The sequence below is a fragment of the Papaver somniferum genome, chromosome 7, assembly GCF_003573695.1.
Source record: "Papaver somniferum cultivar HN1 chromosome 7, ASM357369v1, whole genome shotgun sequence".
NCBI classification, from domain to species: Eukaryota; Viridiplantae; Streptophyta; class Magnoliopsida; order Ranunculales; family Papaveraceae; genus Papaver; species Papaver somniferum.
The window spans coordinates 241,109,102-241,133,941 of NC_039364.1; the positions used below are offsets into that span (position 1 = coordinate 241,109,102).

General features: G+C 36.8%; 2 protein-coding genes and 1 long non-coding RNA gene across 13 annotated transcripts; 1 reads left to right on the forward strand and 2 right to left on the reverse strand.

Moving 5' to 3' along the window:
* Positions 1-39: 39 nt before the first annotated feature.
* Positions 40-7,428, forward strand: LOC113299989. Of its 11 annotated transcripts, none has more exons than XR_003335340.1 (10): positions 40-1,529; positions 1,878-2,155; positions 2,295-2,753; positions 2,952-3,129; positions 3,472-3,514; positions 3,614-3,692; positions 4,767-4,951; positions 5,124-5,328; positions 5,414-5,506; positions 6,974-7,428. It is a non-coding gene; the product is annotated as an uncharacterized LOC113299989 (long non-coding RNA). The 11 variants fall into 11 exon arrangements; XR_003335345.1 differs by having other exon boundaries at positions 42-1,529; positions 3,032-3,129; positions 3,312-3,514; positions 5,190-5,328; XR_003335337.1 differs by having other exon boundaries at positions 44-1,529; positions 3,312-3,514; positions 5,190-5,328.
* Positions 7,429-9,510: 2,082 nt separating this feature from the next.
* LOC113296259 lies at positions 9,511-15,624 on the reverse strand. The gene is made up of 7 exons (XM_026544572.1): positions 15,286-15,624; positions 14,874-15,108; positions 14,356-14,786; positions 12,927-13,076; positions 12,444-12,776; positions 12,054-12,222; positions 9,511-9,968 (listed from the first exon to the last, which is right to left on the reverse strand). The coding sequence occupies exons 1-7, from the start codon at positions 15,622-15,624 to the stop codon at positions 9,511-9,513; spliced, it is 2,115 nt and encodes a 704-aa protein (XP_026400357.1).
* Positions 15,625-18,725: 3,101 nt separating this feature from the next.
* On the reverse strand, positions 18,726-19,934 carry LOC113296260 (uncharacterized mitochondrial protein AtMg00810-like). Its single transcript, XM_026544573.1, has one exon. The coding sequence runs from the start codon at positions 19,932-19,934 to the stop codon at positions 18,726-18,728; it is 1,209 nt and encodes a 402-aa protein (XP_026400358.1).
* Between the last annotated feature and the right edge of the window lie 4,906 nt (positions 19,935-24,840).

Consider the following 24,840-nt stretch of genomic DNA (forward strand, 5'->3'; position numbering starts at 1 on the left):
GTTAAAATCTGATTTAAGAGTTAAAATTTGGGGGGGAAAAAGTAGTGTTTTTGTGTGTTGAGAAGAGTTGTTGATAGAGGAAGCCATGGATATTGATGCAAATTAAGATCCAATTGCTCAAAATAAAGGAACCAATCCTCAAAACGAGGAACCCCAAGCTCAAAATAATCAGGTAAACATCTTGTACCCTTCGATTTGTGTGTTTGTTGCTCCAAGTGGTCAAATCAGCCCCACTATGGAACAACTCAGTGTAAGGGTCGTCAGAGTCGGGGTGTGTATACCCTAACGACTCTACGGGGTTGTTAGTATATTGACACTAGCAATAACGACTCAAACCTGCCACTTTTCCAGGTTATGAAAAATCGTTAGGGTAGTGTGGTACAGATTGACGACCCTTTTTATCTAGGTTACCTAGAGTCGTTATGTTTTTTGGTTAACACAGGAACAACTCTAATACTTTGGACAATGAGTATTTTTGTTTTGCAACTAGGGTCGTCATCTAAGTGTAACGACTCTAATCTAAACCAAAAGAGTTCAATGACGACTCAAATATATCTACTGACGACACTTCCAATTTTGAAGACAGAGGGACTGTTCTTAGTCGAGTTAGGGTCGTCAATAGATTCGATTACAGAAGTAACGACCCAAATCTAGACCAAAAAATTGTAGTAGCAGAATTAGGGTCATTAATTAGAACATCATACAGCTTAACGATTTTTCATAGGGTATACATGCATACGAAGAATCGTTAGGGTATAAGAAATTACAGACTGACGATCCAATTTAGGGTTAGCAAACTTTCCTTTGTACTCATTGGTTCGAGCCATGTTTGTAGGAAAAAGTTAATCATCAATTAAAGTTTTTCGTATCGACGATTGCGATGAATCAACAATTTTTTTTTTTTTGTCGTTAATGAAGGAGAGGGAGAATTTGGGTAGGAGATGAAGAGAGGGGAAGAGAGTTTTCTGATTTTGGATTTAGAAAATAAATTGGGTGTAAATTGATTTTTTAGTAGTAAGGATAAAATAGTATAATCACCACCTTTTGGAACCTCCTAAATTTTTTGGTGTGGATATAAATTGGTCAGGGCCCCTAATTGTTTTTAGGGGCCCCCAATTTAACGAGGACTCATAACTATGGACACAATCAAATATCTTTTGAGGTCCAGCAGAAGGTGAAAACTGAAAACCCTAGAAACAAATTCAGATCATCAACACCAGCAGTAGTAAGGTTCTTCTAAAATGGAAGGTGGTGTAAGAGAAATTGTTAATTGTTAGTTGTTGTTACTAAAGACACGGGTAATTCAGCAGAATAAGAAGAAGAAGAAAAGGAAGAAGAACAAAATGCATAATTTATGTTGGATATTCGGTAGGAGCGGAATAGGAGCGGAATCGGAAATGGATGAACCAAGAAGCAGAGTAAGAAATGCAGAGGCAATTGCTTTTCTTTCTCCTAGGAAACTCTCTTCCAATAATGCCTGAGGTACTGTCTTCCAACATCAGAACAGCAGAACTTCTATTAACGGAAAGGTAGTATACTCATTTTATCTGTTTACTGATATTTATAGTGCTGGATAAATTGATTAAGTTTTAGAATTTACAAATCTTTCTAATGATCTATTCATTTGTTGATTAGGGTATTTATGGTATGTTAAGTAATTGAATAAACCTAAATACATTCAAAGGATCAGCTGATGGATTGTTGTTTGTTTGAGTATGTAATTAGTTTTTTTTCTTTAATTAGATCTAAAATAGTTATTATGATATGGACAATTTTGATTCTTTCTTTTAAATGTAAAACTACAAATTGTTAGCTGACACATTAGGTGAAACTTTAATGATAATGATGCGCTTTGGTGGTCCATTTCTTTCTATCAGGAAAATGGAAATTCTCATTCCACAGACAGTTCGGTACTTATTGTTAACTGGAACCATTCTGGGATTGTCAGTGTTAAAACCTTAGTCATTCTCAAGAATGAAGGTCGAAACATACTCATTTATGGAGAGGAAGGGAGCCTTGAAGGTGGCATCAACCATGATGTCACCGCCGCAGCACCTTTTGTGAAAATAAACACCATCTCCTTAGCTCATGCATATGATAATGGGACCTATGCGTGTGTTCGATTCGATGACGAAGGTTGTCTGAACTCTATTTGGTGAGTCCTTATTTCATACCGTAGAAATGTTGTATAGTTACTGCTTTGATTTCCTTTGTGGTATTACTCCTTAATTAACAAACTTAAGAGAATATGACGGGTTGGTGGGTTAACCTTCGGGTCGATCTGCTTCTGGCAGAACAGGTAGGGTCAGAGGATTGGTTAGGAGGTGATCGCACAGCATTATTATTTGGCATCACTTGCGAATCAATTTATACCTCCTTGTCCTGTAGCCAAAACTCTACCTTCCATAACGAAGATGGACATCTCAGTGGAAAGCTATTGTATGGGTACAGGAGGAGGGAATGCCTCTGAGAAGTTATGAGCGGGATGAACTTCAGGTGGACATACTCAGCATAAAGCTATTAGGCTGGTCATGGTCTGTCTATACTGACAATCGGAGATTCAAACCGTTCGGGAAGCTTACAATGACAACCAGCAACAGAACTTGAGAAAACAGAGTTGGCAGTATGAGCGGACTCGGAAATACTGGTTTCACCTTATCATTCATCAGCTTTCGGAGCTTAATTTGGTCCTAGATTTCTCTGAAGGTTTTTGGATTCAAGATCAGAATCGACTCTGTTCACTGCTGTTGTTTGTAAGTACATTCATCATCATCTGAGCTTTATAATACTTTTGTCTGTCTTTTTCAGCATATAATACTTATTTAATTCCTACTGATTTGATTAGAATTGATCGAATGGCTTTCGATTGTAAATTTTCTTGGCCATGTATTCTTTTTGAGATTTGTTTTGATTTGTGTGGTTTTTAACTGAAATTATGTATTCTTCTTCAGTGAAGATTCAGTTCCTCCTCATTCCTTGATGAACTGATATTTTTTCATGAAAAACAAATGTTTTGCATTCCAATTAAAAGTCGTAAATCAATTCAAGGTTCTGAGACGGGATCATCACTACACCCATTGGGATAAACAAGCTCGGGAGAATAAGAAAAGGCTGTGGGCCGAACTTCAGGTGCACATACTCAGCTTAGCCTGCAATTTTATCCTTCTTTCGATAGCTGGCATGTGCTTTTCCATAGAATTATGGGATAAGTTATCTTGGAATAGCCAATTCTTTGTATTATGTTAGCTTGTTTTTCGTGCCATATGATTCGTTTGTGTGACTTATGCACCAGATGAAATGATCTATTTCAGGGTTTTTTTGGTACTAGATGAAAGTTGTAAAATAGCTACCTTGTCTATTTCCCTGTGGAATATATAGGAACATGAAAACTTAATGGAAAAAAAATTACTAAGCTCCCCACGATACAAATGGAATGTGTCTTGCTGATGAACCCAATGGGTTAAATTGCAGAGAGTGGAAAGATCTTCTGTAATTTTGGACTACTTACCATCAGGTACATTCATAACTCTGTTTTGTTCATTTAGTAATTTTCTTCTTTACATTCATGTCTAATTTATTCTGACATGTGTAATCGTTATGTGCTTTCTGACAGCAATGTCAAAAGAAGGAAGGCATGAAAAGGCCAAGCACACAATGGGGCAGAAAACTTTTCTCGATGCAAATCTAAATTGGTACGTACATTCATGCGTCTCACTTTGCAATCCTGCAACATGAAAGCTATTTGAGGTGTATTATTTGGTCTTAGATTTGACTGTTGATGGTTGAAATATTTCTCATATATGTCTGTGTATAACTTTACAAAACCTTGTCAAGAATGGGAATTACTATATGCTATTAGACATTGGATGGTGCTGCACCATATTTTATGGCTGCAAAAACTTAAGCAACTTTCATTCTTTCACGTTAACTTGCATATATAGTATTGCCTACTCAATCTAGTTGTTTGCTTGTGTAATTATGTGTGGTAGTAATTATGGACCACGGCACTTGACATGATCCCAGGCCAAATCAGCTGCTATGTCTAGTAATTTGCTTGTGTAATTTGAAAATATGGTACAACTGGTATTTACTCAGAAAGCATGTTAAGATACGTTAAACGTGTGATTGACTATGAAATTGGGTCGGCTAATTGTGTGGGAGAAGCATGGACGGAGCCAGGACTTATATGCTATGGGGTCGAACAAATTTTGTTCTGGGATTCACAAATTTTTTTTTTGCCCAATATACAGGTTCACTTGGTATAAAACTTTGCATTTTCACGAAAACACTGTAAATCTCATTTTGAATCGAGGAAATTTTGCACACAGAGAGTTTGTCGGGTAGAAAATAATAAAAAGGGTTTGATCAGTTTACACATTCACTATATAAATTTCAATTGTACTATTAATATTTGCACTCGTAACTTTCAAACTACATAAAATCCATGCACATTTCACACCCACAATACTTTCAAGTTGTGTAAAACCCATATACAATCCTATTGACATTCAAATTTTGGTGGGTGCAAGTAACCCCATTTGCACCCACCTCCCTCCGTCCCTGGGGAGAAGTTACCAGACCATGAAACTCCAATTATGTTCAGCACCTGATAATTAAGATAGTAGAAGTTCCCTGATTACTGGAGACTTGGCTTGGTCGGGTCAACCTCATAGATGTGTCCGACCTCGTTTGCGAAGTCGTTGGTCAACCATTTTTAATTGAGTTTCACTATATGTAATTCAAGTTTATGTTTTGGTTTTTATCAGTAATGGTATTGCTATTGGATTGGTCAAAGGCAATCTTCTGGGCAATCTTGCACCAAAGAATGGACGTTCTGCATTCCAATTAAGCGTTGTAAATGAATTCAAGTTTCGGAGATGGGATCATCACTATACCCATTGGGATAAGCAAGCTCGGGAGAGAATAAGAAATGCTTTGGGCCGTACTTCAGGTGAACATACAACCTGCATTTTTATCCTTCTTCGTGTTTAACCATAGGATTATTGAATACATTATCATGGAATAGCCATTTCTTTCTATTATGACTGCTCGTTTTTGGTGCCATATGATTCATTTGTGTGATTTATGCACTGGATGGTAAGTTTTTTGTTTTATTATTTCAGGATTTTTTCGTACTAGATGAACGTTATAAAAAAGCTACTTTGTCTGTTGCCCTGTGAAATATACAGGAATAAGAAGACTAAATGGAAAAGACATCACTATACACCTCAAGATCCAAATGAAATGGGTCTTGCAGATAAACCGAATGCCCTAAGCGACAGGGAGTTGAAGGATCCTCTAAAATTTTGGACTACTGAATAGCATCAGGTAAACTCATGACTCTGTTACATTCACATAGTAGTTTTCTTCTTTACATTCATGTCTAATTTATTCTGAACTGTGTATTTCTTAGGTACTTTCTGAGTGCAATATCAAATGAAGAAACCATCAAAAAGCCTAGCACGCAATAGGGAGGAAAAACTTTTCTAGATGCAAATCTGAAACGGTACGTACATACATACATGTCACTTTGCGTTCCTGCAACTTAAAAGCTATTCAAGGTTTACTTTTTGGTCTTAGATTTGTCATTTCATGGTTGAGATTATTCTTATATTTGTCTGTGTAAACATTGCTAAACCTCGTCAAGAATGGGAATACCATATTTTAATATTAGATAGTGCTACACCATGTTTCACTTTAACTTGCGTTTATCTAGTACTGCCTACTCAGTCTAGTAGTTTGCTTGTGTAATTACGTGTGGTAGTAATATGAACCATGGCACATGACATGATCTCAGGCCATCAGGTGCTATATCTGGCAGTTCGCTTGTGTAATTTGAAAATATGGTACAAATGTAATTACTCAAAATTATGTTAAGATATCTTGTTAAGTGTCTAAATCACTATCAAATTGAGGTGGTTAATGTCTGTCCGGGAAAATTTCTGTTACCAAACCATGAAACTCTAACCATAACTCCTCTTCACATTTCAAACTTAAGATATTGGCACAATTCCCTTTGAGGTCTAGCAGAAGGTGAAAACCCTATTAAGAAATTCAGATTATCAACCGGCACTAACACCAGCACTAGCAAGGTTCTAACAAAAGCTTGACGAATCGGTCAGGATCAACTCTAGGATGAAGTTGATGCTAGCTAGCTTTTAATTCTTTTTTGAAGACTGTTTTCAGTTATCTTTATTTTTATCTCTTTGTAAACATTTTTTACATTTTCTTTCATTGATATAACAACTACATCCTTGTTATTGTTTTTCTTTCCTTTGTTAGCTTGGTTAAAAAATAAAAGTAACACGCTCTTCTTAGTAGAAAAAAATAAAATAAAATTACAGAACTCCAGGATCGCATATCCAAGATTTTAAATACCCTGCCCCACTGTCTAGTTTCAAAAGAAAATATCTAGTTACCATGGATGATCTGTTAGTCTTATCCATCCCCATATCTTAAGTATCGCACGAGCATTATTTAAGAATAAAGTACGTCGTTGTTTGTAGCTAGCACATGCTATGACTTTTATGAACAGAATATAGTTTAAATTATGTTAGTTGAAGTTCCTACAAAAATAGACCGTTCGTTGGAATCGAATCACATGTGTAGACATTGGAATACACAATCAATCAATACTTAACTAAAAATAGCAAATTTAATAATGATAATAATCATCACAAATTACAAAGATTTGAAGCTAGATCAGCTATTTATAGAAGTACCCTAAGAACATCTCAGAGCACAAAACTTAAACACAGCATAACTACTGTACTTCAAATTTTATCATGGCTAACATTTCTTCATCCTTCATCATTTTCTCTGTTGGGTTTCTCCTGTTGTTAATCACTGTTTCTGCAACTTCCGGTAAGTATATATTTACACGTTTAGCATTTTTCCGTGCTATCTTGTGTTTTTTCTTTTCTTTAATTTCTTCTATAGGTATCTTCATATTGTTGCTTGAATGAATATGCAGACGAGGTAACTAGTACTACTGTTGGTTCTCCGCCGGAGGGAGGGTCATGTATGTCCAATGACAAGGGATGCAGGTGGACCAACTGGGACAGACAGAGCAGCTAGAGGTCTATCATGCAGTGGTTGTATCAAAAAATGTTTCAAGAAATGCGGGAAGAGCAAAACAAAAATAGATCTAGCTTGCAGGCAAATGACTGCTACTGAGTGGGGATGTGGTTGCTGTTGTTCCAACGATCATTATGCACCAATCTAGTAATGTTAAACAGTACTGTGGACTACGGATGCAACGACCAAGCACAGTTCCTTTCTTTGAGTCGTTGATTTGTATTGTATTCTATAATTAGCTTGTCTTCTCTCCTCTGCTTTCGTTTCACTGTTTTCATTATAAATAAGTGTGCGTTTTGTTTCTTTGGTGCTTGCTCACCAATATCCTCTGAATGATTTAGTTATTTCTTATTTCTTGCCGTCCTATTTGGTTGTTTAGCAAAGCTTACGACTTTACAGTCAACCTTGACAAATGCATACATTTGGAATCGGAGAAATATTCGTTTAGCGAGTTCATTAATTTAGAAGTAATATTTAAAAATAGTTTGGAAAATATGTTAAAAAAAAAACATTGTGTGTTAATTGTTTCATCGGCTATTATCCTTAATTTAGAGAGTAATTTAAGAAGACGCGTTTGTAAAAATTCTTATCCGATTTAATTAACATCCACCTAATCCTGTTGACTAATCTTGCACCATCAATAAGATTAAAATTATGGAAAATGGGTCATTTGTCCAAATATTTTTAAATCACGGTTCAAATGGACTTGATTCATCCTAACTTAAATTTAAAAAATAGTAAGGATAAAGCTGGATACATCCTGTGTAAATTAAAAATAAGAAAAAATATTTGAAAATGGGCACGATGAAACTGGTTACATCATGCCTATTTTTACATTTTTGTTCATTTAAACAATATCAAAATCTAACTGTCCATTCACCCAGGAATTGTTGATTTTAGTCTTTTTAACCAATTTTGTGTTAAAATTAAGACTAAATACTTGGTCCACTAATACGAGAAAATATACAATATTTACAATATGTTTTAAAAGTTTTAAATGTTATAATTTGGATTTTAGTTTTAAATGTTATAATTTGGTTTTTACTGTAGGTATATAAGAAGGATAAATCATTATGCACAAAAATCCTCAACTATAATGAGAAGGATGCACCAGCAAAATTTTAAATATAAGACGCTACAAGGTCCTTAACTATTTTTATCGAGCATAGGCAACTACTAATATATGGTACTTTAGCACTTCACTCCGAGGATAATGCATGCTTCAAAGAAAAAGAAAAAAAGAAAAACAGAAGAGGATAATATGCTGCCATGGGTCTGGCCTTTGGATCCGATGGATATCCTTTTTCTATCATCGTCACTAGGCTCAGGAATTATTATTTTTTGACTGAAATGGCAAATTTTATAAAAAGCCTTCAATCACAAAAGCTGTGATAAGAAGAAGAGACACTGATCAATGAATCACTGCATCCCAGTTACAAATAATAGTAGAAAGTGAAAACTCTGAAAAAATATCAGTTTAAAGTCCAAGTAAATAACAAACATTTAACTGCTGTAATCAATTGATTAGAATTTCTTGCACGATTGTTATATAATCTTAACTTGACCATCTTTCACCTTAATTATCCCGATGCTCTTTTAGGTTCTATCCATTTTTGTTTTCATCCCAAAGTAGAACAGATGTTGCGCCTAAACCCTCCTCTTTTTTGTTCTGGAGATGTCTCTCATCACGTAAGTATTTAAGAAAAAATCGGATTCGGAAACACTCCTGTATTTGATTTTAGTTTCCGTTCCAAGTAAGTATTTAAGAATAAATCGGTTCCTCGGGGTATTTTTACTGTAATATGCCACGGTTTTCCACCTGTCCGGCCTTGTCCGTTTAAGGGCCTAAAGTCGAACCTATATAAATATATATAAACCTTCACCGCCATCTATCTTCAAGATTGAGATAGAGACCTAGTAACCCGTTTGGTACGTATAGTGTTCTGCTATGGAGAACATGCTCCCAGCAGATATCACAACAGCCATACTTTCCCGCTTACCAACTGGGATAATATACCAATGCAAACAAGTATACAAATCCTGGAGAAGTCTCATAAATCACGATCGGATGTTCACTCGTAAATATCAAAGCCATCTCTACAGCGGCGGAATCGGGATTTGAATGTTGGAGGGGCCAACAAAAATCAACTTACAACACCACATATAAAGTATTTGTGAAACTACTCCCAAATGAAGAACACAAAGCACAATCTTTCTTCTTTGTTTCTTGGCCAACCAATACAAAAGACCTCCTATATAAAAGAGTGTGATCCTAAAAGATAAATGATAATCCAAGCAAATATCCTAAGCTAGGTAACAGTATATGCCCCATATCTCCTAAGATGGGCAAGATATTATACAGGATACAATGCCAAATATATTACAAGATACAATGCCAAATATACCGAGAATATATTTGGCTAATACCCCCCCTCAAGTTGGAGCATGAAGAGTCGAAATGCCCAACTTGAGAAGAAGAGATTGGAATTGTTTACGACCCAAAGCTTTAGTGAGAATGTCAGCTAGCTGAGAAGCAGTATGAACATAAGATGGAGCTATAGTACCACGAAGAAGTTCATCACGCACGAAATGGCAATCAATCTCGATATGCTTGGTTCTTTCGTGAAAAACAGGGTTGTTAGCAATGTGCAAAGCAGCCTGACTATCACAATGAAGAGGAACCGGTGTAGGGTGCTTTATACCAAGGATCCGGAGTAAACCTTTTAACCATATAATTTCACAAGTGGTAGAAGCCATAGCACGGTATTCGGCTTCAGCAGAAGATCGAGATATCGTTGTTTGCTTCTTTGTTTTCCAAGAAATAGGAGATCCTCCCAGTAAAACAAAATGTGCAGTAAGGGACCGACGACTGAGAGGACAACTAGCCCAGTCTGCATCACAATACAAAAGACCTCCTATATAAAAGAGTGTGATCCTAAAAGATAAATGATAATCCAAGCAAATATCCTAAGCTAGGTAACAGTATATGCCCCATATCTCCTAAGATGGGCAAGATATTATACAGGATACAATGCCAAATATATTACAAGATACAATGCCAAATATACCGAGAATATATTTGGCTAATAATATATGATAAAAACAAATCATACCAAAGCCGCAATATAGAATTGTCGAAGCTTTTTAGTGGAAAAGACTATCGTCAAAATTAAGAAGACAAAAATGGGTATCTCTCGAAGTATAATAAAACTTGCTACTCTTTTAAATCTCCAAAATCATCTCTGATATAATCTTAGTTAAATGCATCGGTGTGCACATTCCGGCCGATCTTATAGGAAGATTTATTCCGTAACAAGACCACTCTTCCATGAGAAAACCACTATACACCAGTTTAAGTATTTTATTCCCTTATAAAAAAAATCGTTTAACGTTTCAAGCTTTCCAACTAGTAAAACAAAAAATACCCTCTCTTTCTTGTATTCGTAATCATTCTCAAAAACGATAATCAAATAGAACTCATCTGTATGATGTTTAAACTTGATATCATCCGAGAATTGAGAAGAACCAAAAGATCTATAGGAGACTAAAGATGATGGAGAAGATCTGTGAGAGAACATGGAGATCAAGGTTTGATAAACAGGGAGAGACAAGGTTAATTTTCTTGTGATCCCCAATTATTTCGGGTGATGGTTTTTTTTCTTCCAGGGATGAATTTTCGTAGTGAAAATCACAAAATTTCCAGGGTATATTATATCTACATCTGTTTGATACATCTAAGAAGTAAGTGATGAAGGGTCTGGGAAGAAGTGATCCATTAAATGATGAAATGATGCAGCAGGGAGAATGTTAAGAATTTGATATCTTTTGTATTATTATTTCTCTAACTCTTTACAACGAATTATATATGATTCAATACTTGGGAAAGAAATAAATTCTTTCCTAATACGACTCTCTTCTAGACCGACCTTAAGAGTCCCAATTAAACCATCTTCCTAATCAGTCTCGGATCCTTAGATTTCTTACCGAGCTTAGAAGTCTCATTGGTTGAGACTTTCCTTAACAGACTCTAAGATACGTGTTCTTACCGAGCTTAGAAGTCTCATTGATTAGACTTTCCTTAACAGACTCTAAGAGACGTGTATAACTGAGAGTTTCCTAATCAGTCTCAGATACACGTCTCTCAACACCGTGTCTCAATACCCCCCTCAAGACGGAGCATGCAGGTCACAAATGCCTATCTTGGACAAAATAGCATGAAACTGAGCTCTTCCCAACGACTTTGTGAATATATCCGCCAACTGCATGGTGGTAGGAGTATAAGAAGGTAGAATAATCTTCTGTATTACCGCATCCCTGACTAGATGACAGTCCACTTCAATATGTTTCGTTCGTTCATGAAAAACAGGGTTCTTCGCAATATATAAAGCTGATTGACTATCGCAAAGAAGACTCATAGCTTGTGTATGGTAAACCCCCATATCACTGAGTAATTGTTTCAACCATTTTAATTCACATGTAGCTGCCGCCATGGAACGGTATTCCGCTTCAGCCGAGCTACGAGACACAGTTGGTTGCTTCTTAGTCTTCCAGGATATTGGCGAATCTCCAAAACAAACAAACCATCCCGTCAGTGAGCGCCTAGTTAAAGGAAAACTTGCCCAATCTGAATCACAACCACTCTCAAGGTTAAACTACTATCAGAGCGCAACAGAATTCCTTGTCCAGGATTCTTCTTTAAATATCTAACCACACGAAGTGCTGCTTCCCAATGCTCCATTCTAGGTCGTTGCTAACTGAGTAAGATATGCACTGAGTAGCAAGATCTGGTCTGGTGACAGATAAATAGATCAAACGCCCAACCAATCTTCTATATTTTTCTACATCATAAAGCAAATCTCCTGTTGCTAAAGCAAGACGATGATTGGTTTCAATAGGAAATTCTGCAGGTTTCGCACCCAATAAACCTGTCTCCATTATAATATCCAACGCATACTTTCTCTGGCAAATGTAAAAACCTTGTTTACTACGAGCCACTTCCAATCCTAGGAAGTATTTCAACTTTCCTAAATCTTTCATCTTAAAACATTGACCCAAGTATGCTTTAAATTGTGTAAGCGCAACTAGATCATTTCCTGCAATAATCAAATCATCAACATACACCAGCACATTAAGTTGCATTTTTCCCTTCATCATAGTAAAAAGAGAATAATCTGAGTACGATTGCCGAAACCCATAATTCTTCAATGCAGTTGACAGCTTCGCAAACCAACACCGCGGTGCTTTTTTAGGCCATACAACGATTTCTTCATCTTACACACCATATGAGGGTTACCCTTAGCAAATCCAGGTGGTATTTTCATATATACCTCCTCTTCCAAATCTCCATGTAAGAACGCATTATGCACATCCATCTGATGCACATTCCACTGTTTAGCTGCAGCAACAGCCAAGAACATACGAACAGTTGTCATTTTTGCCACTGGTGCAAACGTTTCATTGTAATCTAATCCTTCAACTTGATGATTTCCAAAAATCACAAGTCTCGCCTTTAAACGCACCAAACTCCCATTTTCATCATACTTTTCCGTATATATCCACTTACTTCCTAAAGCTTTCTTACCAGGTGGCAATTCTGTTAGATCCCACGTGCCTTGTTCTTCTAAGGCCCGTATTTCTTCTGCCATTGCTTTCCTCCAACCTGGATGTTTCATTGCCTCTCTGAAATTCCTCGGCTCAGACTTTGCAGATAATGCAGCAATATAATTTTTATGCATGTCAGAAAACCTGTCACAACTAACATAATATGTCAAAGGATAGGGTGTACCTGAGGATGATGACTGTGATGATTGAGAGTGAGATGGACTATTTTCTCTAATGGTGTGTGTCACAAAACCTTTCAGCCTACTCGAGGGAATCTTCTGACGCTTCCCCTTACCTAAATCATCATTCCCAACTGCAGCATCTGTGGCTTGTCCATCATTTGTCACAACTGCCTGTTTTCCTGCAGTTGTAGTCTGACGTTGAACATCGACATCTTGCTGAACAGCGACATCTTCAACAGGGTTGCAGTTTGCACTGCGACATCTTCATCCGTCTGCCGCTGTTTTTCTGCAGTGTCAGTTTCTCACCATCAGCGACTATGCATCTTCGTCATCACTCCATTCTTCACCAGACTGATCAGTCTCAGTTGCAGTCCCAGCAACATCAGTTGCTATATGACTTATCGAGCTCTATCATATCTGCCTCAACTATATTACCATTCATCTCAGTCTTAAATGGAAAGTGTCTCATAGAATTTTACATCGAGACACCATAAATTTTTTGTGTTCGAGATCATAAACTTGCCATGCCTTCTTACATATGGATAGCAGAAACACACACCTCCGTCCTCGATAGCAAACTTACTCCTTTACTATTTTGATCATGTACATAACACAAACCCCAAACACCTTCAATGATATATGAGGTTTCCAAAACAATACTTCATACGGGTGTTTTATTATAGGATAGGTGTAGGCGTAGATTATCAAGTAGTGCTGTCAATGCACACTCTCCCCAAAACCATTTTGGCAAGCTTGCTTGAAATCTTAAAGCCCTTGCTACATTCATTATATGTTGATGTTTTCTCTCTACTCTTCCATTTTGTTGAGGAGTACCTACACATGATGTCTCAAAGACTATTCCATTAGTCTTAAAATAACCACGTAATGCATTAAATTCCGTCCCATTATCACTTCTAACAATTTTAATATCTTTGTTAAATTGACGCTTCACAAGAGCAACAAATTCACGAAATATTGATTCAACCTCTGTTTTATTCCGAATTAAATAAATCCAAACACCTCTTGAAAAATCATCCACTATTGTCAGAAAATATTGAGCTCCACATGATGAATGGATCTTATAAGGACCCCATAAATCTATATGAACTAAATCAAAAATACAATTTGATTTACTCAAACTACTAGAAAAGCTGCTTCTACGATGCTTTGCTCGGGGGCAAATATCACAAGCATCATTATTCTTCTTAATTAATTTACTAACACCTTGCAACTTCTGCAAAACTTTCTCTGATGGATGTCCCATACGTTGATGCCACAACTCATATGTATCTTCACGCACAGCCATAACTTCAACATGCGGCACACCACAAAAAATATATAGTCCACCTTGTCTCTCAGCCACTCCAATCATCCTCCTCGTAGACCGGTCCTGTATAAGACATAACTTGTTAGTACACTGAATAATACAACTCATCTCATCAATAAGTTGTGTGACTGAAATTAGGTTACAGGTTATCTTTGGCACATAAAGTACGTTTTCAAGTTTCAATCCACCAGGAAGAATCACAGTTCCTATTTTCTCAGAGGATGCATACTTTCCATCAGGAAATCCAACAGAACATGCCCTAATATCTCTTACATTTATCATGTTAAGAAGTTCATACGTAACATGGTTTGTTGCTCCTGTGTCAACAATCCAAGAGGTTTCATTCTTTTTACCTTGTAGATGAGAACCCGATTTTCTTGAGTTTAAAAACTCCATCACCTGTTGAACCTGTGCTGCTGTAACTCCTACTAGAGACGTTTCATCAGCTGATGACGTACCAGCACTATCTTTTGTTGCCGAAACATGCAGGTTATGAGCACGGACAGGATTACCTCCTTGTCCTCTACCTCCTCTTCCCGCACGTCCTCTTCCTCCAGTTCTTCCTCCTCTGCCATTCTTCGGCCTGTCTCCCCACCATTCTGGATATCCAATGATCTTAAAACAGCCATCATCAGAGTGTCCTTGTCTGCTGCAAGTTTTGCAGTACTTGGTGGGATCATAAGCACTATTAAGTAGTCGTTGATCAGCTTGCACCTTGAAGGCCATAACATTCTCCTGCATCTCTGTAGGTACTGCTCCATCTCCAATCTTCAGGCGTTCTGAGTTCACAATGGTTTGATATGCAACGTCTACAGACGGCAATGGTTCCCTTGCAAGCAATTGTTCACGCAAAGAACTGTATACAGAATCCAACCCAATCAGAAAATAGTGCAAGAAATCTTCTTCTCTTAACATACTAACCTGAGATGCAATATTACATGTACACTGTCCACACTTTCATTGAGGTATCTTCATATAAGTCACCATCTCATCCCATATTTTGTTCAATCTTCCAAAATATATAGCAACTCCCTCTGTTTTCTTCTGTTTACAGTCACTTAAAGATGCTTTTAGTTGACATATTCTTGTCCCACTAACAACGCAAAATCTTCTCTTCAAGTGTGCCCATAATAGACTTGCATCCTCATAATCTCCCAGGGTTGATCTTACTGACAACTCCAACGTGTTAGCAATCCATGACACCAACGTTGATTGCACTGCTATCCATTCTTCTAACTGATCTGGATCCTCAGGTCGCTTAATAGTTCCATCAATGAAGCCATATTTTCTCTTGGCTATCAGCGATCTTCTTATGGCTCTAGCCCATTCATCATAATTACTTCCTCTCATAACTATTGGCGTGATGATAGTTCCTGGTCCATCACTCGATCCTAGATGATATACAGGATTCTTCTTCTGTGTATCATATTCCACCATCTTACTTTTTGATGATTCAATCTCATTGACCATCCTTCTTCTTCTTCCTTTTTTTTTTTTTTTTTTTTTTTTTAGGTTTTAAAACTGGCTCTCGATGCCATGTTAAGAATTTGATATCTTTTGTATTATTATTTCTCTAACTTTTTACAACGAATTATATATGATTCAATACTTGGGAAAGAAATAACTTCTTTCCTAATACGACTCTCTTCTAGACCGACCTTAAGAGTCCCAATTAAACCATCTTCCTAATCAGTCTCGGATCCTTAGATTTCTTACCGAGCTTAGAAGTCTCATTGGTTGAGACTTTCCTTAACAGACTCTAAGATACGTGTTCTTACCGAGCTTAGAAGTCTCATTGATTAGACTTTCCTTAACAGACTCTAAGAGACGTGTATAACTGAGAGTTTCCTAATCAGTCTCAGATACACGTCTCTCAACACCGTGTCTCAATAGAGAAGCAATAAAGATTTGGTGTTGGGTAATGGGAAGATGTTTTGACAGTGGAATCAAATGTTGATCATTCACTAATTTTATGAGAATCCATCAAGTAATCACGTGCAGCAATAGTAGTTGAATCCTTTGTTAATCACCGATTTTGTAGCTTAAATTTTTTGAATCATTTTTCTGCGGGATTAATTTCGATGGTTGCTAGTCAAGATGAGTTTATTAGTGATTTATTTGCTCTACTTCTAACTTGATTGATCTTTCGTATAAAAAAAATCAATCAAATCTCTGGGAAGATGACAAGGACCCAAAATCAAAAAGAAAATAATCCAAAATCACTTAACATATCAGGACCATGAAGCAAACTTCACAAACAACTTGAGGGATTCATCTGGTAGTTTTAGGAATAGTGGAAGTTCTTGGAATAGTGGAAGCACTCGTGCTGTGAACTTCAGGTCTTGGGAGGATCCTTGTGCGTTGTCCATCAATACTTTGGTACTAAGTATGACATATGGTCATTAAAGAAGGGGAATGATGGAAATGAATACCCTCATTGGAGCAAGGATTTTAATACTTTTAATTGTGGGTGCCAGTTCGGTAATATGCCACGGCTCAAATTCTTCGATGTTACGAAGGATGATGAAGTTCTATTCTGCAATGAATATACTTTCTACAGTCATGACTTGAAACAAGATAGAGACAAAAAATTGGAATGCATTATGGATTCTGTAAGAAATATGGGTATGGAAGTTAGGGATGCGCTACTTCATGTAAACAGTTTTGTTTCACTGAAAGCATTGGGAGAGGAGGATACACAGATTTTTGAATTAACTGAATTAGACAACTTTGATGAATTACATCTTAGAAACTGTACATGTCCTGAAGACGGCGACTTCTCCATCTGTAAAAAGGCTCGTTCACAAAGCAGAAAGGGGTCCGAGTCATGGGTGTGTAGTCAGGATCAATTTATTCAAAAACAACCCTAGCAGCTAATTCATTATCTACTTAGCTGCCTGCACAAGTACAATAGTAGACCCCTTTCTCATTCTCTTAAGCGCCAGGCAGGCACAACCAAGCCCCGTGTATGGACTGTGAAATGGTAACAAAGGTTCGGGTATAGGAATGGGACTTTAAAGTCAAACAACAAGAAAATGGAGTGAATACACATTTTTGTTCAAATGGGTTATGGTGATGTCATTGCCGGTAATAATGGGGCTGAATGGAGGATATTATGAATGTTTTTGAGTTCCTAATGAACTATAGGAGATGGGTTGTGTACGAATTGAGTTTGCTGGAATTAGATAGTTAGCTCAGACGGCTTGTTAATGCATAATGACACCATCAGGTGTTCGCAAATATGCCTGAATCGCAAGAATTTTTTTCTGGAAGAAGGAGATGGAAAAGGACTAGAGGGTAAAGTAGAAGAGTCGACTAACAACTTTTTAATGGCCTTCTTTTAGTCTACCCGAACACATCAATGACATGTTTTACGACCCAGACCCTAGTATGACTAAAAACATGAGACCCTTTTACAAAATATCTCTTGAATAAAACGGAGAAGTCCCCAATGTAGATTAAATTCTTTTTTGCTGTGGTTGGATTATGGAATAGTATCGCAATCGTGGAAGATTGAAATTCAATGGAAAGGGCTACTGCAACTGCAAGCCCTCACTTTAAGCGTGCACTTTAATTTCTCATGGCACACAATTCTCTAGCTAGTTTCTCATGTTAGGATGTGGGAGGAAATGTTAGGATTTGTGTGTCAGAGATCTGAAATCTGAGGTCAGTAGCATCTCCATCACAGGAATGAACAATTTTACATTAACATTTCTTCAATGGATATCTCTCTTAAAGACATCAATCTTTCAGATGATTCTTTACTGAATGTTTATATATAGCCGACTAGAAATTAATAACCGGCTGAATGTTTGCCAAGGAACTTCTTGCACATACAGATGAACATGATGGCTTCACTTCTACAAAATATCTAAGAAACCAAAGGTTTTCTTTCCCTTAGAAGAAAAAACAGCATCTGTATAACCGAAATTACATACAAGCTAGTGCCGGAAAGCGTATTTGTGAACGGAGCTCTTCACTGGGTAGACAAAACACAAGGAAATATTGTGTCTTTTGATTTGACTGAAGAAAAGTTCAGTATGATCTCCTTGACACCAACTTGTTTCATAAATAATTGGCCTTTGGACAGAGATTCCTCAGACTATGAACTTCAGGTCTTGGGAGGATCCTTGTGCATTGTTCATCAATATTATGATACTTGGTATGACATATGGTCATTAAAGAAGGGGAATAATGGAAATGAATACTCTCGTTGGATTAGGGATTTTAGTGCTTTTGAGTTTCAGGGCCGGTTCGGTTCTGTGCCAGTCTTCGTTGTTACGAATGATGACGAAGCTCTATTTTTCGATGATTATAGTAGTACTTTAACATTGATTGAAAAAACAAGAATCTGATTTCTTTCTTACACACTTAAAACAATACATTCCTGCATTTATATATGTCTGACTAAGACAAGAGATGTTCTAACATGACAGGCTGTGAACAGCTCACACTCAGCCAATAAGGGTCATTTCTCACACACTCAGACACACGTGAGAACTCTATACTATTATCCCCCCTCAAGCTGGAGGTTGTGACTAGAGATAACCTTTAGCTTGTCTCTGAGTGTAGAAAACCTTGGTCCTGCCAGTCCCTTGGTGAGAATATCTGCAATTTGATCCCAAGTTGAAATATATGTGACCTGAATGTTTTTGTTCTGAACAAGTTCTCTGACAAAATGATTGATAGTCAATGGCCAGATGTTTCATTTTACTATGAAATACTGGATTAGATGACATAGAAACCGCACTTTGATTGTCACAAGATATCAATGGTGGAGCAGGAAGCAAGAGATGAAGATCCTTAAGTAGTTGACAAACCCAAACAATTTCTGCTGTGGTATTGGCTAGAGACCTGTATTCTGATTCAGTGGAACTTCTTGAGACACTACCTTGTCTTTTGCTAGACCAAGAAATTGGATTAGGACCAAAAAATATACAAAAACCTCCTGTAGATCTTCTTGTATCAATTGATCCTGCCCAGTCAGCATCACTAAAGCCATGTAATGTAAAAAGACCTTTGGAAAACAGTATACCATAGTCTAGGGTGCCTTTGATGTATCTTAGAATTCTCTTGGCTGCAATAAAGTGTTGATCAGTAGGAGCTTGCATATAAAGACATACCTGATTCACATCAAAACCAATTTCAGGCCTTGTCCAAGTAAGATATTGTAGAGCACCCACTAATGATCTGTATTCACTTGGATCTGCTAATGGAGTACCAGCTGAAGCAGTGAGTGAAGTAGAGAGTGAGACTGGTGTACTACAGGGTTTAGCACCAGTCATATTGAATTTCTCCAATAAGTCCAAGGCATACTTAGTTTGACTAAGAAAAAGGTTTTCTGAATTTCTTTTCACCTGAAGACCAAGAAAATAATGAAGAGAGCCCAAGTCTTTGATAGGAAAGTATGTCTTAAGATGATTGATAAACTGAGAAATATACTCAGTTGAATTCCCAGTGATAATAATGTCATCTACATAGACCATAAGAACTGTAATCCTTGAGCCAAACTTTTGAACAAATAAGGAAGCATCTGCTAATGAGGGTTTGAAGTCATGAATGAGAATAATTTGTAACAATTTATCATACCAAGCTCTGGGAGCTTGCTTCAGACCATATATGGATTTATGTAGTTTACATACATAATGTGGCTTGGTTTGATCAACAAAGCCTGGAGGTTGTTGCATATAGACATCTTCAGCTAAATCCCCATGTAAAAAGGCATTACTAACATCTAATTGTTTCATTACCCAGTTGAAATGAACTGCCAATGAAATGATTAGTCTAATAGTTGTTGGTTTGGCTACATGACTGAAAGTTTATGTATAGTCAATTCCTTCTTGTTGATGAAACCCTTTGGCCACCAGTCTAGATTTATATTTATCTAAAGAACCATCAGCCTTATATTTGATTCCAAACACCCACTTACAACCTACAACATTATAGGATGGATCTGGTGCAACAAGTGTATATGTGTCTGCATCCTTAAGGGATGTATGTTCTTCTTCCATAGAATGTTTCCATTGAGGTATTCTCATTTCCTTAGAATAACAAGTAGGTGTTGGTGGTGGAATATCAGAGGTAAAATTTTCTGATAGAACATACTTTGTATTAAAAACTTTGGGTTTAAAAATACCTCTTTTACCCCTTGTTACCATGGAGTGTGAATTAGCCAGTGAAGAAATAACAGAAGCTGAAGTATGTTCAGAAATAGTTGTAGTGGATGCATCAGATGACTTAACAATATTTTAAGAATCAGTAGATAAAGTATCAATAGATGCATCTGGTGAGGTTGATGTTGCAGGTGTTGGTGCAGATATCTTGGTATATGGAGCTGTAGAAGCAGTATCAGTTGGTGCTGATGAATTTGTAATGCCAGGAAGTATTGTATCTGAAGATCTCAATGTGAAGAAAGTCTCATTAAATACTACATGTCTAGAGATATATACTTTCCCTGTTTTAATATCTAAACATCTGTATCCTTTGTGCATAGAACTGTAACCAATAAAAACACAGTGTACACTCCTTGGTTGGAGTTTATGTGTAGTGTAAGGCCTTATCCATGGAAAACATGATGAACCAAAGGATCTGAAGAAGGAATAATCTGGTTTCTGACCAATCAACTTTTCAAAAGGAGATAAGTAATCCAAACTTCTAACAGGCAGTCTATTAATAACATAATTGGCTGTATGAAAAGAATCAACCCAAAATTTTTCTGACAGACCTTATTGAATTAAGAAAGTTCTCCCTGTGTCTACAAGATGTCTGTGTTTGGACTCAGCCAGTCCATTTTGTTCTTGAGTGTGAGGGCAAGAAACCTCATGAATAATTCCATGTATACTCAGAAATTCTTGTAGTGCATTATTGATGAATTCCCCTACCCCATCAGTTCTGATTTTAACAATTGAAGTATGCAGTAACTTTTCAGTCATAGATTTGAAATGTAGAAAAATATCTTTGAATTCAGACTTTTCAGACAAAGGAAATATCCAACAGAATCTTGAATAGTCATCTATGAGATTAACATAATATCTGAAACCACTTGAAGAGATTACAGGACTAGGACCCCATAAGTCCATATGCACTAGTTCTAGTGGAGATTGAGCCCTGTTTGAAGATAGAGTAAAGGGAAATTTATGACTTTTCCCTAGATGACAGTCATTACAAAATAGTGGTGTTTTGACTAAACTAGACAGTTGCATATCTCTGCACACCTTTTGAAGTACTTGAAATGATGGATGAGCCAACCTTTGATGCCAGACTGTAGCTGAATTCTTGTTGCTAAAGAAAGCTTTATTCTTAGTAGACTTGGCAAAATTCACTGGATATAATCCTCCTTTATGTGGTCCTTGTAAAATGATCTTCCCAGTTGAGTAATCCTTAACAGCAAAACCAATAGAATCAAAAGTAATAGAACAGTTGTTGTCACTAGTGAATTTATGCACTGATAATAAGTTTTGAGATGATTTTGGAATAAGAAGCACATTGTTTAGATTAAAAGAATGAGAGGAAGCTGTTTTAGACACATGACCAATATGAGTAATTGGCATACCTTCTCCATTAGCTGTTTGAATCTCATCTGCCCATTCAAAAGATGTTGCTTCAGGCAATTCAGATTCATCATTAGTGATATGACTGTTTGCTCCAGAGTCAGCATACCAAGGATTTTCACCCATATATTGGCAGTACCAAGCATGGCACCGAGATTGTGAGGAGTATAGTTGTTCTGATAGGCAAAATTTAATCTGTGTCTGCATTCCAAAGCAAGATGACCAGTTTTGTTGCAGATCTGACAAATCTTGTCAGTTATTGGTGGTGGAGCAGAAGAAGAAGGAGCTGAACTATAGTGAGGTCTTGGATGGAAATGAGGTGATGTTGTGGATGAAGAAGCAGAATGCATCTGAAATTGAGAATAACCTCTTGGATAAAAAGATGGGGGTGGTCTGATGTATCCAGAGTATGTAACTGCAGGTCTTGAAGAATTATGATAACCTCTGCCACTACTTCTATAATTTTGAACAAAAGGTCTTGTAGCAGCAAATGCCTTTGAATTGGCCTCAGTAAGTAAGTTCTTTTGCTTATTTGTAACAATTATTTCTTCAGTAAGAAGCAGATTATGAAGTTCCTTTGAAGAGATTGGTGGATTGCGAATACGAATAGATGTACAGAAAGAACTATAATCTTGGCCTAACCCATTGAGTATAGTAACTACCAATTCATCATCATGAATTTGTGAACCAGCAGCAAACAATTCATCTGTTATTTTCTTGATTTCACTTAGGAAGGTAGAAACTGTACCTGACCCAAGTTTTGTGGATTGAAGTTTGAGACGAAGTTGAATTGAATGTGTAGAGGAGCTTCTTGCATACCTAGAATCAATATTATCCCATAAATCTTTCGAAGAATCATCTCCAACAATGTATGGAATTACAGATTCAGAGATAAACATCTGAATCCAGAGTACAAGAGTAGTATCATCATCATGCCAAGCTGTATAACCAGGATTGACGCCATTATTGAGCAGATAAGGTGGACATGGTAAAGATCCATCAAGAAAACCATTGACTCTCTATCGACGCAGAAGTGGTAGAAGAAGTGATTTCCAGGTAAGGAAATTGTCATCCTTGAGTTTGTAACTGAGTATTTTTGAAATTTGATTGAGCGGAACTTGAGAGATTCTTGATTCATATGCTGCCATTGAAAGAACAGATAAGAAAGTAATGAAAGTAGACTGAAAAATTGAATTGAAGTAAGATGATTGATTAAAGTTTTGATTGTATTGAAGAAATTAGATCTGAAAATTGGTTGATAGGTTGAACGCCATTAATGGCTATTGCGGAAGCTTTATCTGATACCATAGTAGTACTTTAACATTGATTGAAAAAACAAGAATCTGATTTCTTTCTTACACACTTAAAACAATACATTCCTGCATTTATACATGTCTGACTAAGACAAGAGATGTTCTAACATGACAGGCTGTGAACAGCTCACACTCAGCTAATAAGGGTCATTTCTCACACACTCAGACACACGTGAGAACTCTATAATATTAGATTACACTTTCTACAGTCATGACTTGAAACAAACTAGAGATAGCAAACTGGAATGTGTTCTGGATTTTGCCGAAAATTTGGGTATGAATGTCAGGGAAGCACTACTTCATGTAAACACTTTCGTATCACCGAAAGCATTGGGAGAGGAGAATACAAAGATAATCGAACTAGACAACTTCGGTGAATTACATCTTCTAAACTGTACATGTGCCGAAGACTGCGATTTATCCATATGTAAAAAGGTTCTTTTACAAAGCAGAAAGGGGTCCGAGTCATGGGTGGAGTCTGGATTAGAGGTAATTGATTAGCATCCCGAAGGAAGAAAGCAATCGTTACAAATACAATGGTTTCGTTTTTGATATTGGGTTAGTAAATACATGACACCTTTTTTTTGAAGCCTTTGCGATTACTATTGTTAACTCTCTATCCTTACATCATCCATTTCATCTTTGTTTTTATCATAAACTTGAAGTTTGGGTGTGTATCTTGTTTTGTTAATTGCACATTTGGCGATATTTATACTCGCGTTTTTAGGGGCCACCCGAAAGGATTTAGGGACCATCAAATTATACCCAACCAAAGACTCTAGTTAAGGGTACCCTATATGATATTGAAGTTACATAAATGCCTTTCTGGTAAAACTGTATAAAAACCAAATCAAAAAAAATTCTACTCATTTCAACTCTTCTTCTTCCAGTTTCATATTATCTTCCGATTGTGGAAGAAAAAAAAACTTTCCCTCGTTCTTGTGTTCAACCGAAACATCGCCGCGAATCGTAAAATCAAAACATCGTCGATTCGTTTATAAAACAATGGATAAGGAAAATGAAACCCACAGACCTAGAACCAAAAACGTTGCTCGGGGTATCGATCAAAAGATTGAGATTTTAGCAAGAAATAAAGAAATTGTTGCTGCAAATGAAGAAGAACGCGAAGAACGCGAAGAAGAAGTACTCGTCGATGTAGTCGGTGGTTGCGATTCCGATAGTCAAAAACTTCGTCAACTTCAAATGGCCCCAATTAGGTAAGAATCTATCATTTTTGGGGTTTATTTCGCTTTAATTCGACGAATCGAGAAAAAAAAATTCTAGGGTTTTCGGTTATTTATCCAGATTCGGGCGATATTCATGCTTATTTACTTCCGAATGTAGTCGTGTTCTTCATTTCTCAAGAACATCGACAGTATTCGGGAGAAATATTTGATGGTTATCGGCCGAATATTGTTGGCCATATCTTCCTGGATACAAACTGGTAACAATCGGTAGTTTAATGAATTTTTTGACTCCCGAATATATTTAAGTAGACACACAGTATTCGGAAGTACACTCACTACCGAATATATATATATATATATATATTGAAAAAATCTCAAAATTTCTGATATAGGAAAAGTCCCATTTTGGGGCCAGTAGAAGACAATATAATGTTTTATACCTCCGATTGTGTAGGATAAAATTTTAGAGTTTCTGAACTCCAGTTGATGAATATTCGGTTGTAAACATGTTTAGTTATATTCCGATTGTTTTTCATTCGGGAAAAATATGTGTCTTCTTACTTCCGAATTTGTTTATTCGGGTTGTAGTTTTGTACTTTTTCT